Source organism: Scyliorhinus canicula, chromosome 3 (genome assembly GCF_902713615.1).
Source record: "Scyliorhinus canicula chromosome 3, sScyCan1.1, whole genome shotgun sequence".
NCBI lineage: Eukaryota > Metazoa > Chordata > Chondrichthyes > Carcharhiniformes > Scyliorhinidae > Scyliorhinus > Scyliorhinus canicula.
The window spans coordinates 77,358,555-77,370,684 of record NC_052148.1 but is presented as its reverse complement, the minus strand read 5'-3'; the positions used below and the strand labels follow the sequence as shown (position 1 = coordinate 77,370,684).

Here is a 12,130-nt window from a genome sequence, read left to right as displayed (position 1 = left end):
GGGTCCCAGGTTCGATTCCCGGCTGGGTCACTGTCTGTGTGGAGTCTGCACGTCCTCCCCCTGTGTGCGTGGGTTTCCTCCGGGTGCTCCGGTTTCCTCCCACAGTCCAAAGATGTGCGGGTTAGGTGGATTGGCCATGCTAAATTGCCCGTAGTGTCCTAAAAAAAGTAAGGTTAATGGGGGGGGTTGTTGGGTTACGGGTAAGGGTGGATACGTGGGTTTGAGTAGGGTGATCATGGCTCAGCACAACATTGAGGGCCGAAGGGCCTGTTCTGTGCTGTACTGTTCTATGTTCTATGTTCTATCCCCCGCGACGAACAGTTTCTCAAACATTGTCATGAACAGCCCCCACAATGACTCAAAGCCCTCCTCCGACACCCTCAACTCACATTTGATCTTTTCCAACCAAAGAAAGTCATACAGGTCCCCCAGCCAGGCCGCCACCACAGATGGCGCATCCAACCTCCAATTCAGCAAGATCCTTCGCTGGGCAATTAGAGAGATGAAGGCCACAACATCGGCCCCATCCTCTGCAGCAGCTCCCGCACTTCCAATACCCCAAAGATTGCCACCATTAAGTCTGGCCTGGCCTTCACCCCCACAGTCTCAGGTTGTATCCCAAACACTGCTTCCTAGTACCCCTCCAGCTTCTCACAGCCCCAGAACATGTGTGCTTGATTCATCGTCCCTCACCCACACTTCTCACACTCGTCAGCTACCCCTTGAATGAATCCACTCATCCTTGCCTGAGTCATATACACCCTATGCACTACCTTGAACTGAATGAAGCTCTTCCTTGCACAAGAGGAGGTTGAATTCACCCTGCGCATTGACTCACACCACAGACCCCAGTCTATTCCCTCCCAATTCCTCCTCCCACTTGTACCTGATCCTCACACTTGCGCCCCACCCCTTGCTCCCATCCAGCCATATATATCCCCAATTCTACACTTTGCCGACTCGTCCAGGAGCAGCAAATGGTCCAATCAGCTATACCCTGGCAACCTGAGAAACGCCCTCAACTCCTTTCTTGCCAAGTCCCACACATGCAAACACCTAAATTCACTCCCCCTTGGCAACTCAAATCTCTCCCGGAAGTGGTCCAATCCCTCAAACTATTCTTCCAGATTCAAGTCCCTCTCCACCTCCCTCCACTTCCCACATATCCCATTCACCTCTCCCGGCTTAAATCTCTATGGCGGGATTCTACGTCCCGCCAGACAGGTTTTCTGGTGCAGTGTGCCGCCACCGGAAGCGGGATCCTCCGACCAAGCAGCCGGCCAATCAGGTTTCCCCATTGTACCACCCCCATGCTGAATTCGTGGGCGCGAATGTGCTGCTGGCAAAGCGGAGGACCCCCAGAAGGAGAATCCCGCCCATGTTCCCGCACAGTGGCATTAGCACCGGCATCCCTTCCAATTTTAAGTGCCTCCTCAGCTGATTCCACTGGAGAGATGCTGACCTTTACAAAATCTGTTTGATCCTCAGAGACCACCTGGCATGCATCCCTCCATTCTTCCCACCACCAAATTAACCAGCAGCTTCAAATCAGTGTTCAACAACAAAATGGGCTTATATGACCCACACTCCAAAGAATCCTTCCTCTTCTTCAGGATTAACGTGTTCAGCATCTCCATCAGTGTCTCTGGCAGCTCCCTCTTCTCCAGTGCCTCAGTAAACATCCCCAGTAAATATGTTGCCAACTCCGTTGCTAACGCCTTATAGAGCTCCGCCGGAAAGCCATCCGGCCCTGGAGCCTTTCCTGACTCCATCCCCTCAATGCTATCATTTACCTCCCTCAGCCCCAATGGCTCCTACAATGCCTGCCTCTTCTCTTCCTCCAACATTGGAAGCTGCAATCTTCCAGGTACCATCCCATATCCGCTTCCTCCCCACCCAGCTTCGCCCTATACAACTTCTCAGTATCCCGGAACACCTCATTTATCTCCCCCAGCTCTGATACTACCTCCGCAACTACCCCCCACTCTCCGTTTTCACCTTTAATATTTCCCTGGAAGCAGCCTGCCTCCTCAGCTGATGGACCAGCACACGGCTCACCTTCTCCCCATATTCATATTAAAACCCCCTCACCCTACTTAACTGCCCACTGCCTTCCCTGTTGACAACCAATCAAACTACCCCTGCAACATCTTCCTCTCCACCATTAACCCTTACTGGGGGCCCCCCGCGTAACTCCTGTCCATCTCAACTATCTCATTCAACAGGCGTCCATGTTCCTCCCTCCTCCTCCTGTTCCTGTGTGCCTTGAACGAGATAATCTCCCCTCGGACCACTGCCTTCAACGCCTCCCAAAATGTGGCCACCGACACCTCCCCATTCTGATTGATCTCCACATACTCCCCTCCCCGATCGCTGACCTCCCCTTTTCACAGAACCCCTAATCTGCCAACAAACCCGAATCCAGCAACCTCCATCTCGGCCTCTGCACCTGTCCCTCGCTGAACCTCATCTCCAGCCAATGCGGCATGTGATCGGAAATTACAATTCTCTCGTACTCCACCTCCACCACCCCAACAACATTACCCAGCTCACCACAAAGTACACCTTATACACGTGTGAGGAGAAGGACTATTCCCTCCTCCCTGGGTTCTTGAATCTCCACAGGTCAACCATTCCCATCCGCTCCAAAACCCTCCCAACTTCTTAGCCATCTTCAACCTCCCTATTTACTTGGGGCTCGACCTGTCCACCCTCGTTTCCATCACCCAATTAATCGCCCCCAGCAAACCCCTCACAAACCCCAAATCATCCCAATTTTGGCTTATACACATTAACTAACACCGGCATCCCCTCCAGCACCCCACTCACTATGACATATTTTCTGCCCCGGTCCCGCATTTCCTTGGCCCCCACAAACCCAGTTCATTTGTTCAACAAAATGGCCATCCCCTCCGTAACTTCGAATCAAACACCGAGTGAAATACTTGTCTCACCCATCCCTTTCTCAACCTAACCTGCTCCTTCACTTGGAGGTGCATCTCCTGTAAGAAGATCCCCTCCGCCTTCAAACTCCTCAGGAGTGCAAAACCACAGGACCTCTTAATTGGCCCGTTCAATCCATGGATGTTCCACGTTACAATTCTTACCAGAGGCTAACGCCTCCACTCCTCTCTATCATCCGCCAATATCTCCCTCCAGCTCTGCCTCCTCTAATACCACCCTAAATCAGGCCATTCCAAGATAGCCCCCTCTTCATCTATGACCACACTTAGTCTCCAACTCTGCCACTTTTCAATCCCCCCCCCCCCCCCCCCCTCATTTCCTCCTCCCCTCTCTCCCTCACCCCATCTGGCCACCTCTTGCATTCTCCTCCCCCACCTCACCTCCATTCGCCAGCATTACCTGCCAGGGTGGCAGCTCCCGCTCAAAGGCCCTGCCTGCACACCCCCAGTCCCGTCCCCCCCCCCCCCAACCCACCCGTAGATAAAAAACAACCAAAGTCACAATCCACCCCTTCCAAAAAGACACCACAGAAGGTGGAGCAGATTCCCCTGTACAAACATACAAACCTCCCCAAAGTACAATATACAATAACATCAATAAACAAAAGTGAAAAAAAAACTGCCCTCCGGCAACATACAACAACCATATGCTCCAACCTTTACAGGTACAGCTTTTAATGTCATTGGCCTCTTCCAATGTTTTGAAATAGTGACCCACAATTTTGCCGTGTGCAGCACCCCAAACCGAATCTTCCTTCGGTACAACAATGCCTTGGCCCTGTTAAATCCTGCACGCCTCTTTGCGAGTTCTGGACCTATATCCTGATATAGTCGGACACGGTTCCCCTCACGTTCGCAGTCTTGCTTCTCCCTGGCTCATCGCAAGATCTTTTCCTTCTCCATGAATTTGTGCATCCGCACAATCACCGCCCATGGTGGCTCTCCCACTCTCAGCCCTTGCCTTAGAAACCTATGGGCCATGTCCACCTCTGGGGCCTTGACCAGCACTCCCTGCTCCACCAGGGGCCCAAGATCCTTGATAAATATTTTGTGGCACTCGTTCCTTCCACACCTTCCGGCAGCCCCTCAATCCGCAGGTTCTACTGCCTGGACCTGTTCTCCTGCTCCTCCAACTTCACCCTCAGCGACTTGTATAAGTCCCCCAGGACCCCCACCTCCCCCTCCAGGGACACAGTCCAGTCTCGCTGGTCAGAAACCACTGTCTTATATATTTCCTCTTTATGCCTCAAGGCACTTCTCCACTCGGTCCATCGATCCTCGCAGTAGTGCTACTGCTCCCTCAATAGTCCCTCCCCAGTCCCCTTGCATCTCCTTCCTTTGCTGTCAGAATTCATCTTTGTTGAAGGCCATCCACTGTTCCATCTGGGCTTTTCCCTCCACCAGTCTCACAATTGTTGCTGTGCCACAGGCCCCCTCCAATTCCTTCGCCAGATCTTTGACTGTTGTTTGGCAGATCTGGTAGCCAGTAGACATGCCAATCTTGGGAGACCCTCTTCCTCTACACCTTCTGCACCACTTTCCTGCTGGAACTACCCCACTTACGGGTATAAAGTGTCCACGCCAACGACTTTGAGCCGAAGATGCCCTGTATGCGACCAGTCACTCCATGGCTGCCTTCGGAAGTCGCAAGTTCATTTTTTCTTGCATTGCATAACACCTTCCCCACTGTAAAACAATGTGTCTTTCAATGCTTCGTCAGAAGCATAATGTGAGATTTGCTAGTCCACACAAAGTTATTATATAGCTGACATGGAATTAAAAGTAGCAATAATCTGCATAACTAAGCACATCACAGAACCATAGAACTCTACAGTGCAAAAGGAGGCCATTCGGCCCAATGAGTCTGCACCAACCCTCCAAAGGAGCACCCTATCTTGACTCACTCCCATTGACATTAAGGGGCAATTTAGCATGGCCAATCCATGTAACCTGCACAGTTTTGAACTGTGGGAGGAAACCGGAGCACCCAGAGGAAACCACACAGACGTGGGGAGAACATGCAAACTCCACATAGTCACCCAAGGCCGGACTCAAACCCAGGTCCCTGGCGCTGGTACCTCACAATGACAGGAAACGTATTGGCTCATGTAGCAATGAATTTAAACTATTATCCAACACAATGTAAATTATCCTTGTAGAAAATCTATTGTTACTCCTGGCAGGCTGAATATTTATTAAAGCATTAGAATTGGGGGTCAAAAAATAGCCCGGTCAATCTACAATTAATCAAAGCTGCATATCTTTCCCTCTTGGACATGTATTTGGCTGTGTTTGCTTAATTTATTTAGGTTTGAACATTTTGCACGGAATATTTAAAGTTGAGACTGCATGTTTACATTTGCTTCAGCGAAATGTGTGGAGGTATATGGTGCACTGCTTCAAGACAGAATGTTTGGCAAAACGTAGCACGTTTGAAGAGGACAAAGAGAAATCAGTCATTAATTAATGCCATGATTAATTAATTGCACAAATGCTATGACATTGGCCTGGAATTTATTGTTACAGTAACAGTGAGATTATCAGCATTCATCATTATTAAGGAGTAAATTGGGCAGAATGTCTGGCATTCATAATTGCAGTGAAGTTTGAGATCAGGAAGGGCAAAATTTTCCCATGCTCCCACGGTGGACTGTGGGAGGAGTGGGATTTGGGGCACAGAATTCAACATGAGGCCCAAATATCAGTTTCATGCCAGCATTAAATTACAGCAGGACCTTCTTATGGTGCCTGCCATGGCAGATCAGGAACCCTGCCTGATGCCAGTGGGAAATAATGAGATGCAGCTGAAGGCCCAATAGGAATCTCCCCCCGACACCTGACTCTTCATCATGCCAGCAGGAATACACGCCAGCTAAAATTCGTCTTCAGAGTTGAAGATGGAAGACCACATCAGTGGGTGGAGGCAACATCTATCAAGCAGATCTTCCAGCGTTTACTTTATTTACTCACAATGAACCCACCAAACATGCCAGAAAAAGGTAATCTATTCGGGTGGAAGTGAACGTTGAATGGCGTATTCAGTCTCAATTACTGTGAAACAACCTCTTTCGCACTGAAAATTTACCATTGCACGTTTCTTCAGATATCAGTTATGTTGATGAAAATTTAAAATTAAATTACATTGGGAACAACATTCAAAAGCCAGAAAAAAAAACATGAGGATTACGCTATGTGATTATTCTCACCAGTTCTTCCCAATGCAACCCATGCAAATGTCATGCTGATTGCTAGTTTAAATAATAGTCAAATATGCTGTTCAGTGACTGTGTACCTCAGCAGGGGTCCCAGGTCCGTGTGGGGCTAGTATCGCTTGAGGCTCCCCTGCATTACTTGAAGCTAGCCTGCATTCTTCGAGGGAGATGCATTTTTGCTGCAGCATGTTCTGGTAGTGATTGGGGCAGAATGTCTAACCTGCAAGAAGAGTAAATATGGAGCAACAGAGCAGGGAGCATGCCCATGACTCTTTGATACAGCACTGGAGGCCTTGGTGAATGATGTGGATAGGAGGCGAGAGCACCAGAAGGTACTCCAGCCAAACCACATGTAGACAGTGGGAGCAGATAGCATTAACTGTCAAAGCAAGCATTGTGTCCCTGAGGACCTGAAAGCACAGCAGGAAGAAGTTTCATGATTGGACAAAAATAGTTAATGTCAATCTATCTCTCCCTGCTTCCTCCAAGTGGTGTTTAACATGGAGGAGTACTGATTCATCAGCTGAGAGTTAACGGTATGTGGTAATCAGCAGGAGGATCCTTGCCCATGTTTGACCTGGTGCTGTGTGATTTAATAATAATAATTATTACAGTATTATTGTCGCATGTAGGCTTATATTAACACTGCAATGAACTTACTGTGAAAAGCCCCTAGTCGCCACATTCTGGCGCCTGTTCAGGTACACTGAGGGAGAATTCAGAATGTCCAATTCATCTAACAGCACGTCTTTCGGGACTTAGAACATAGAACATAGAACAGTACAGCACAGAACAGGCCCTTCGGCCCTCGATGTTGTGCCGAGCCATGATCACCCTACTCAAACCCACGCTATACCCGTAACCCATCAACCCCCCCCCCCCTTAACCTTACTTTTAGGACACAACGGGCAATTTAGCATGGCCAATCCACCTAACCCGCGCATCTTTGGACTGTGGGAGGAAACCGGAGCACCCGGAGGAAACCCACGCACACACGGGGAGGACGTGCAGACTCCGCACAGACAGTGACCCAGCCGGGAATCGAACCTGGGACCCTGGAGCTGTGAAGCATTTATGCTAACCACCATTCTACCGCGCTGCCCCAGTGACCCAGCCGGGAATCGAACCTGGGATCCTGATGCTATGAAGCAACAGTGCTAACCACTGTGCTGAGCCAATGTTGAGGACACCCAGGGCAACCGTCCCATGAGTATATACCAATGCAGTGTCTGTTCTGCAGGTGGCACAGGCCATAGCCAAGCATGGTGATAGTGATATCTGGGACATTCTCTGTAAGGTCTGATTCCAGCAGTGTGACTAATCTGTCAGACATCTCTCCCAATTTTGACACAAGTCCCCAGATGTTAGTAAGGAGCACTTTGCTGGGTCAACAGGACAGGATTTGCTGCCGATGCTTCTGTTGCCTCCTTTTGGTCGGCTTCATAGAAGTTGGATACAAGTGAATGGTTGTTATGATATTTCAGCAGGCATTTAAGAGTCAGCCACATTGCTGTGGGTCTGGAGTTACCAGTAGGCCAGACTAGGTACAGTAAAGATGGCACATTTCCTTTTCTAAAGGGGCTAGGCCCGCGCCGGACTGGTTGGCACCACGCCAACTAGCGCCAAAACCAGCTCCAGCGGCCTTTGACGCCCGCCGCCCGGTGCCGGGGCTGGCCAAAAGGCCTTCGCTGGTTCACGCATGCGCCGGTGCGTCAGCTGCTGCTGACGTTACCACCGGCGCATGCGCGCTGGGGGATTCTCTTCCGCCTCCGCCATGGTGGAGGCCGTGGCGGCGGCGGAAGAAAAAGAGTGCCCCCATGGCACTGGCACGCCCGCCGATTGGTGGGCCCCGATTGCGGGCCTGGCCACCGTGAGGGCACCCCCCGGGGTCCGATCACCCCGCGTCCCTCCCAGGACCCCGGGGGCCCGCTCGCGCCGCCGATCTCGCCGCCACCAGACGTGGTTCAAACCACGGCGGCGGGATTGGCCTCTCAGCGGCGGGTCTTTGGCCCATCGATGGGCCAGAGAATCGCCGCAGGGGGCTCGCTGATCGGCGCGACGTGATTCCCGCCCCCGCCAATTCCCAGGTGGCGGAGAATTTCTGCCACGACGGGGGCGGGATTTTTGCCGGCCCCGGGCGATTCTCCGACCTTACGGGGGGTCGGAGAATTTTGCCCCAGATATTTATTGAATTGAAATTTCACCATCTGTTGTGGTGGGATTCGAACGTGGTTCTCCAGATAATTACACTGGATCTCTGGCTTATTAGTCCAGTAACAATACCACTACCCCACCATCACGATTACCTTGCAAGCTCTTTAATCCTTTCTGCTCCTCACTTTTAACTTTACTGAACAGAATTTTTGCTTGACTTCAGTCTTCCTGGACCTTTCCCTGTTTTTCATGACTTTTCTGTTCTTTCTTTTGAACCTGCTCCCCGCAGTCTCTCTTCATGTTTCCACCAATTTCTGTGAGAAACTGCTTATTCCTGGGTTAGATTATTTCAAGTGCCCTCAAACTACTCTCTGTTCCTCCATAGCCTCTCTGTTACTAGGCAACATCCCAGTGTTTAATACTCTGGGCTGGATTCTTCACAGCCCCGCGCTGAAATTGCGGCCGGCGCAGGGGAGAGAATTCACTTTCACACCAGAATCAGGCCTGGCACCGTTCCGGTGATTCTCCGGGCCCCGGAAACTGCCTTGACCTTGAAGCACGGCGCACCGCTGGGGGGGCCATTGCCAGAGGCCTGTCCAGCAATACTCCGCTCCCGACTAGCCGAGTTCCCATGGCGTGGAACTAAAAACCTATTTCCCGTTGGGATGCTAGCGTGGCGGCTGTGGCCTCAGTCCACGGCAGCCCTGGTTGGGGGCGCGGGGATCGGGGACCAGGGGGATTTTATAGACGGGCGGGGATTAATTCTACACCATTTCAGGCTCGGGTGCGCGGCCAATTGGGGGGGGGGGGGTTTCTTTTCTCTGTGTGACTCCGTGGTCCGAGTCAGCCATGGAGCTCAGTGCAGCTGCTGGAGGCCGTCGCTGTGCGCATGCGCGGACTTCAAACCGGAGATGCAGGGGCCCATATTCACAGCTAAAACTGCAAGATTTACTCTGGGTCCCTTCTAGTCTCCTGCAGAGCATTGAATTAGTTCAACTTTTTAATAGGAATTTTGGGAGTAGAACTCCACCATTTTTACACTGGCATGGGGACGTCTTCTCCTTTTGGGAGAATCCAGCCCCCTATGTTTGCTTTAGAGTCATGAATACCTCATTAAAATGCAGGCAAAGTTTAAAGTGAAATTAAACTTACATTCTGAACGCACAAATACTGAAACACAAATTAAGATTAAACTCAAATGTCAAGCTATAGATTATGGCCAAAACACCTAAAACTGTAATTAATTCCAACATTATGCACTTGATTTATGCCCCTGTTTCAGTTAAGCTGCTGCTGAAACCCTCATTCATGCCTTTGTTTCCTCCAGACTATTTCAAAGCATTCACAGCAGGTCTCACATTCTACATTCTGTAAACTAGAGGTCTTCCAAAACTCTGCTGTACATATTTTATCTCTCAGCAAATTCTGCCCCCCTACTGTTGTCATCCCAGTTCTCACATTGGCTTCCAATCGAACATGTTTTGATGTGCAAATTCTCATCCTTGTTTTCAAATCTCTCCATGGCCTCATCCCTCCCTATCACGGTAATCTCCTCTAATTCCACAACCCTCTAAGATATGGGTGCTCCTCTAATTCTGGCCCTATGAGCATTCACAATTTTAATTGTTCCACCATTTTGGTCAGTAATTCAGTTGCGTAGGCCAAATCCTGAAATAAACTTAGGTAGTGGCCCTTAAATGTCCATTAATTGGTCACTTTGTCTCAATTAGGGTAAGGGTGGGTCTGCTGACAAAGTCCTTCACCCCCCCCCCCCCCCCCCCCCCCCCCCCCCCCCCCCCCACCCCCTTGCAAACAAATTACAGACAGGTTGGGGCTGGATGGGAGCTTGGCGGGAAAGCCACTCACTTAATATGACAAGCCCTCTTGCCTGCAAAACCAACATAACGGGACCAAAACATTCTGCCTCATATGTTTGAATCTAAGTTTGTTAAACATATTTTCATTAATTAGTCTACTTGGATTTTCTATTTCAACATTGCTGGCACCTGCTGAGAATGCAAAAGCTGATAATTGTGGATCCCTAGCTTTTGAGTCTAATATGGTATACCTTCAGCGCCAGGCGGGTGTAATTACAGTCTGACACATTTACATAGACAGTTTCCATTATAAGCATTGACATACAAATATGTAATAGAACATGTTGACAGGACTATGCATAAACATTGCATTACTCATGCTGAGTCAGAAGATTCACTGCTTTATAACTACAGGGGTGTACAGGATAACAGTTTCATAGATTTGTGGAAACATAGAATAACAACCCAGAAAAAGACCATTCTGTTATAATTTCTGTTATATGGTGTGCTGGGATTTTTACTGATGCTTCTGTAATCAAATTCCAAGCTATTCATGTTATTCTGTGAAAACTGGACATGACTGATGTACTTATGTACCAAACTTTTAATCTTTAGAATTTTGAAAATTGTCAATGCACAACAATTTGGTATGCAAGAAGCACCAATTGGAAACGGATGGTGGTGCTATAGTGGGCAATAGGTGTTGGCTACATTTGGATACAAGGGAGGGAGGCTGGGCTTCGGGAGTATTGGGGAATGATCCTGTGGAGTGCCACAATTAACCTGTGGGTCCTGAAGTTCATCACTTCTTTAGTGGGGCTACTGGAATTATCATTGGAAAGGTTCAACAAAGGATCGGCAATAGACCCTCACTTGTGGCAAAAAATCTGTCTCTCTTTGCATGTCCCTTTATGTTTCCCTCTGCCTTTTGGCCGCTAGTTAAAAAATGGAAACATTCTAATTACTATTGACAAAATCCAAGCAGAAGATAATGCAGCCTTTTTTCGTTACGCAGATAATGAAGGTGATAAGGAGCGATAATGAAAGGCTGTTTATTTCAAAATTCACCAAACTTATTTTTTTTATGGAAAATTGAAATGCTTTATGCAGTTCAAATGCAAACACATAATTTAAGTTCTGAGTGTATTAGTTGAGTCATAGAAAGGTCAGGCAGTAAAATAAATAGATGTTCAAAAAGGTATTAATTTAGATGATAATGTAAAGACATGTGATTCTTGTGTCAGATGGTGATGAAAGTCAACCTCTGCCATGTATCTAAGTCAAAAAGCTCTTTGATGTGAGGCATTCATAATATGTTCTTATTTAAATGCTTTTTATTTTTTGTTGCAGCTCAGTGGCAGAACAGCTGAAGTGGGGTGAGACAGTACAAGCAGAGGCATTTGACAGCGTCACAATTTATTTCAGTGATATTGTAGGATTCACTTCAATGTCTGCGGAAAGTACACCACTGCAGGTAGTACATGGTTAATTAATTATATTAATTTTCCACCCTTCTGAATTGATTTTCCTATGATATTTCAACCAATGTCTATGAGTTATATATCATTCTTGAATGATTATAATCATGAATACGAATCACAGCATGAATGATACCAGCAAGGGCCTGGACAACCTGAAGGGGCCAATATCAGACTTGTAACATATACTGCGATGTTACACCCTTTACCATTTTTTAACTTACTGGCAGCAAATAAGTTTCATAAGTGATGAAACTAGACATGCTAGGACAAAAAAAAGGACTCTCCATTGTTTTCTGACTAAACCCAACACTAACATTAAGTTGTTAATATATGCAAATAAATGCTTGTATTCACTAATTGTGATTAAGACGAGGAGAAGGAAGAAAATTAATGTAGGCCGGGATTCTCTATTCCAGAGCCAAAGTGCTCCCGCCTATGGAGAATTGGGATAGTGTCCCATTGGCACTAGCAGTGTCACCAAGGTGGTATTCTCGTAACTTAAT

The 12,130-nt window shown here is 48.3% G+C and overlaps 1 protein-coding gene across 1 annotated transcript in view; it reads left to right on the top strand.

Annotated features, from left to right (window-relative positions):
• Positions 1 to 12,130, top strand: part of LOC119962751 (atrial natriuretic peptide receptor 2) — a 195,123-nt gene that overhangs the window by 142,195 nt on the left and 40,798 nt on the right. Inside the window, exon 17 of the mRNA XM_038790768.1 lies at positions 11,497 to 11,620. Within this exon, the coding sequence (XP_038646696.1) occupies positions 11,497 to 11,620 (124 nt within the window). The remainder of the gene's footprint in view (positions 1 to 11,496; positions 11,621 to 12,130) is intronic.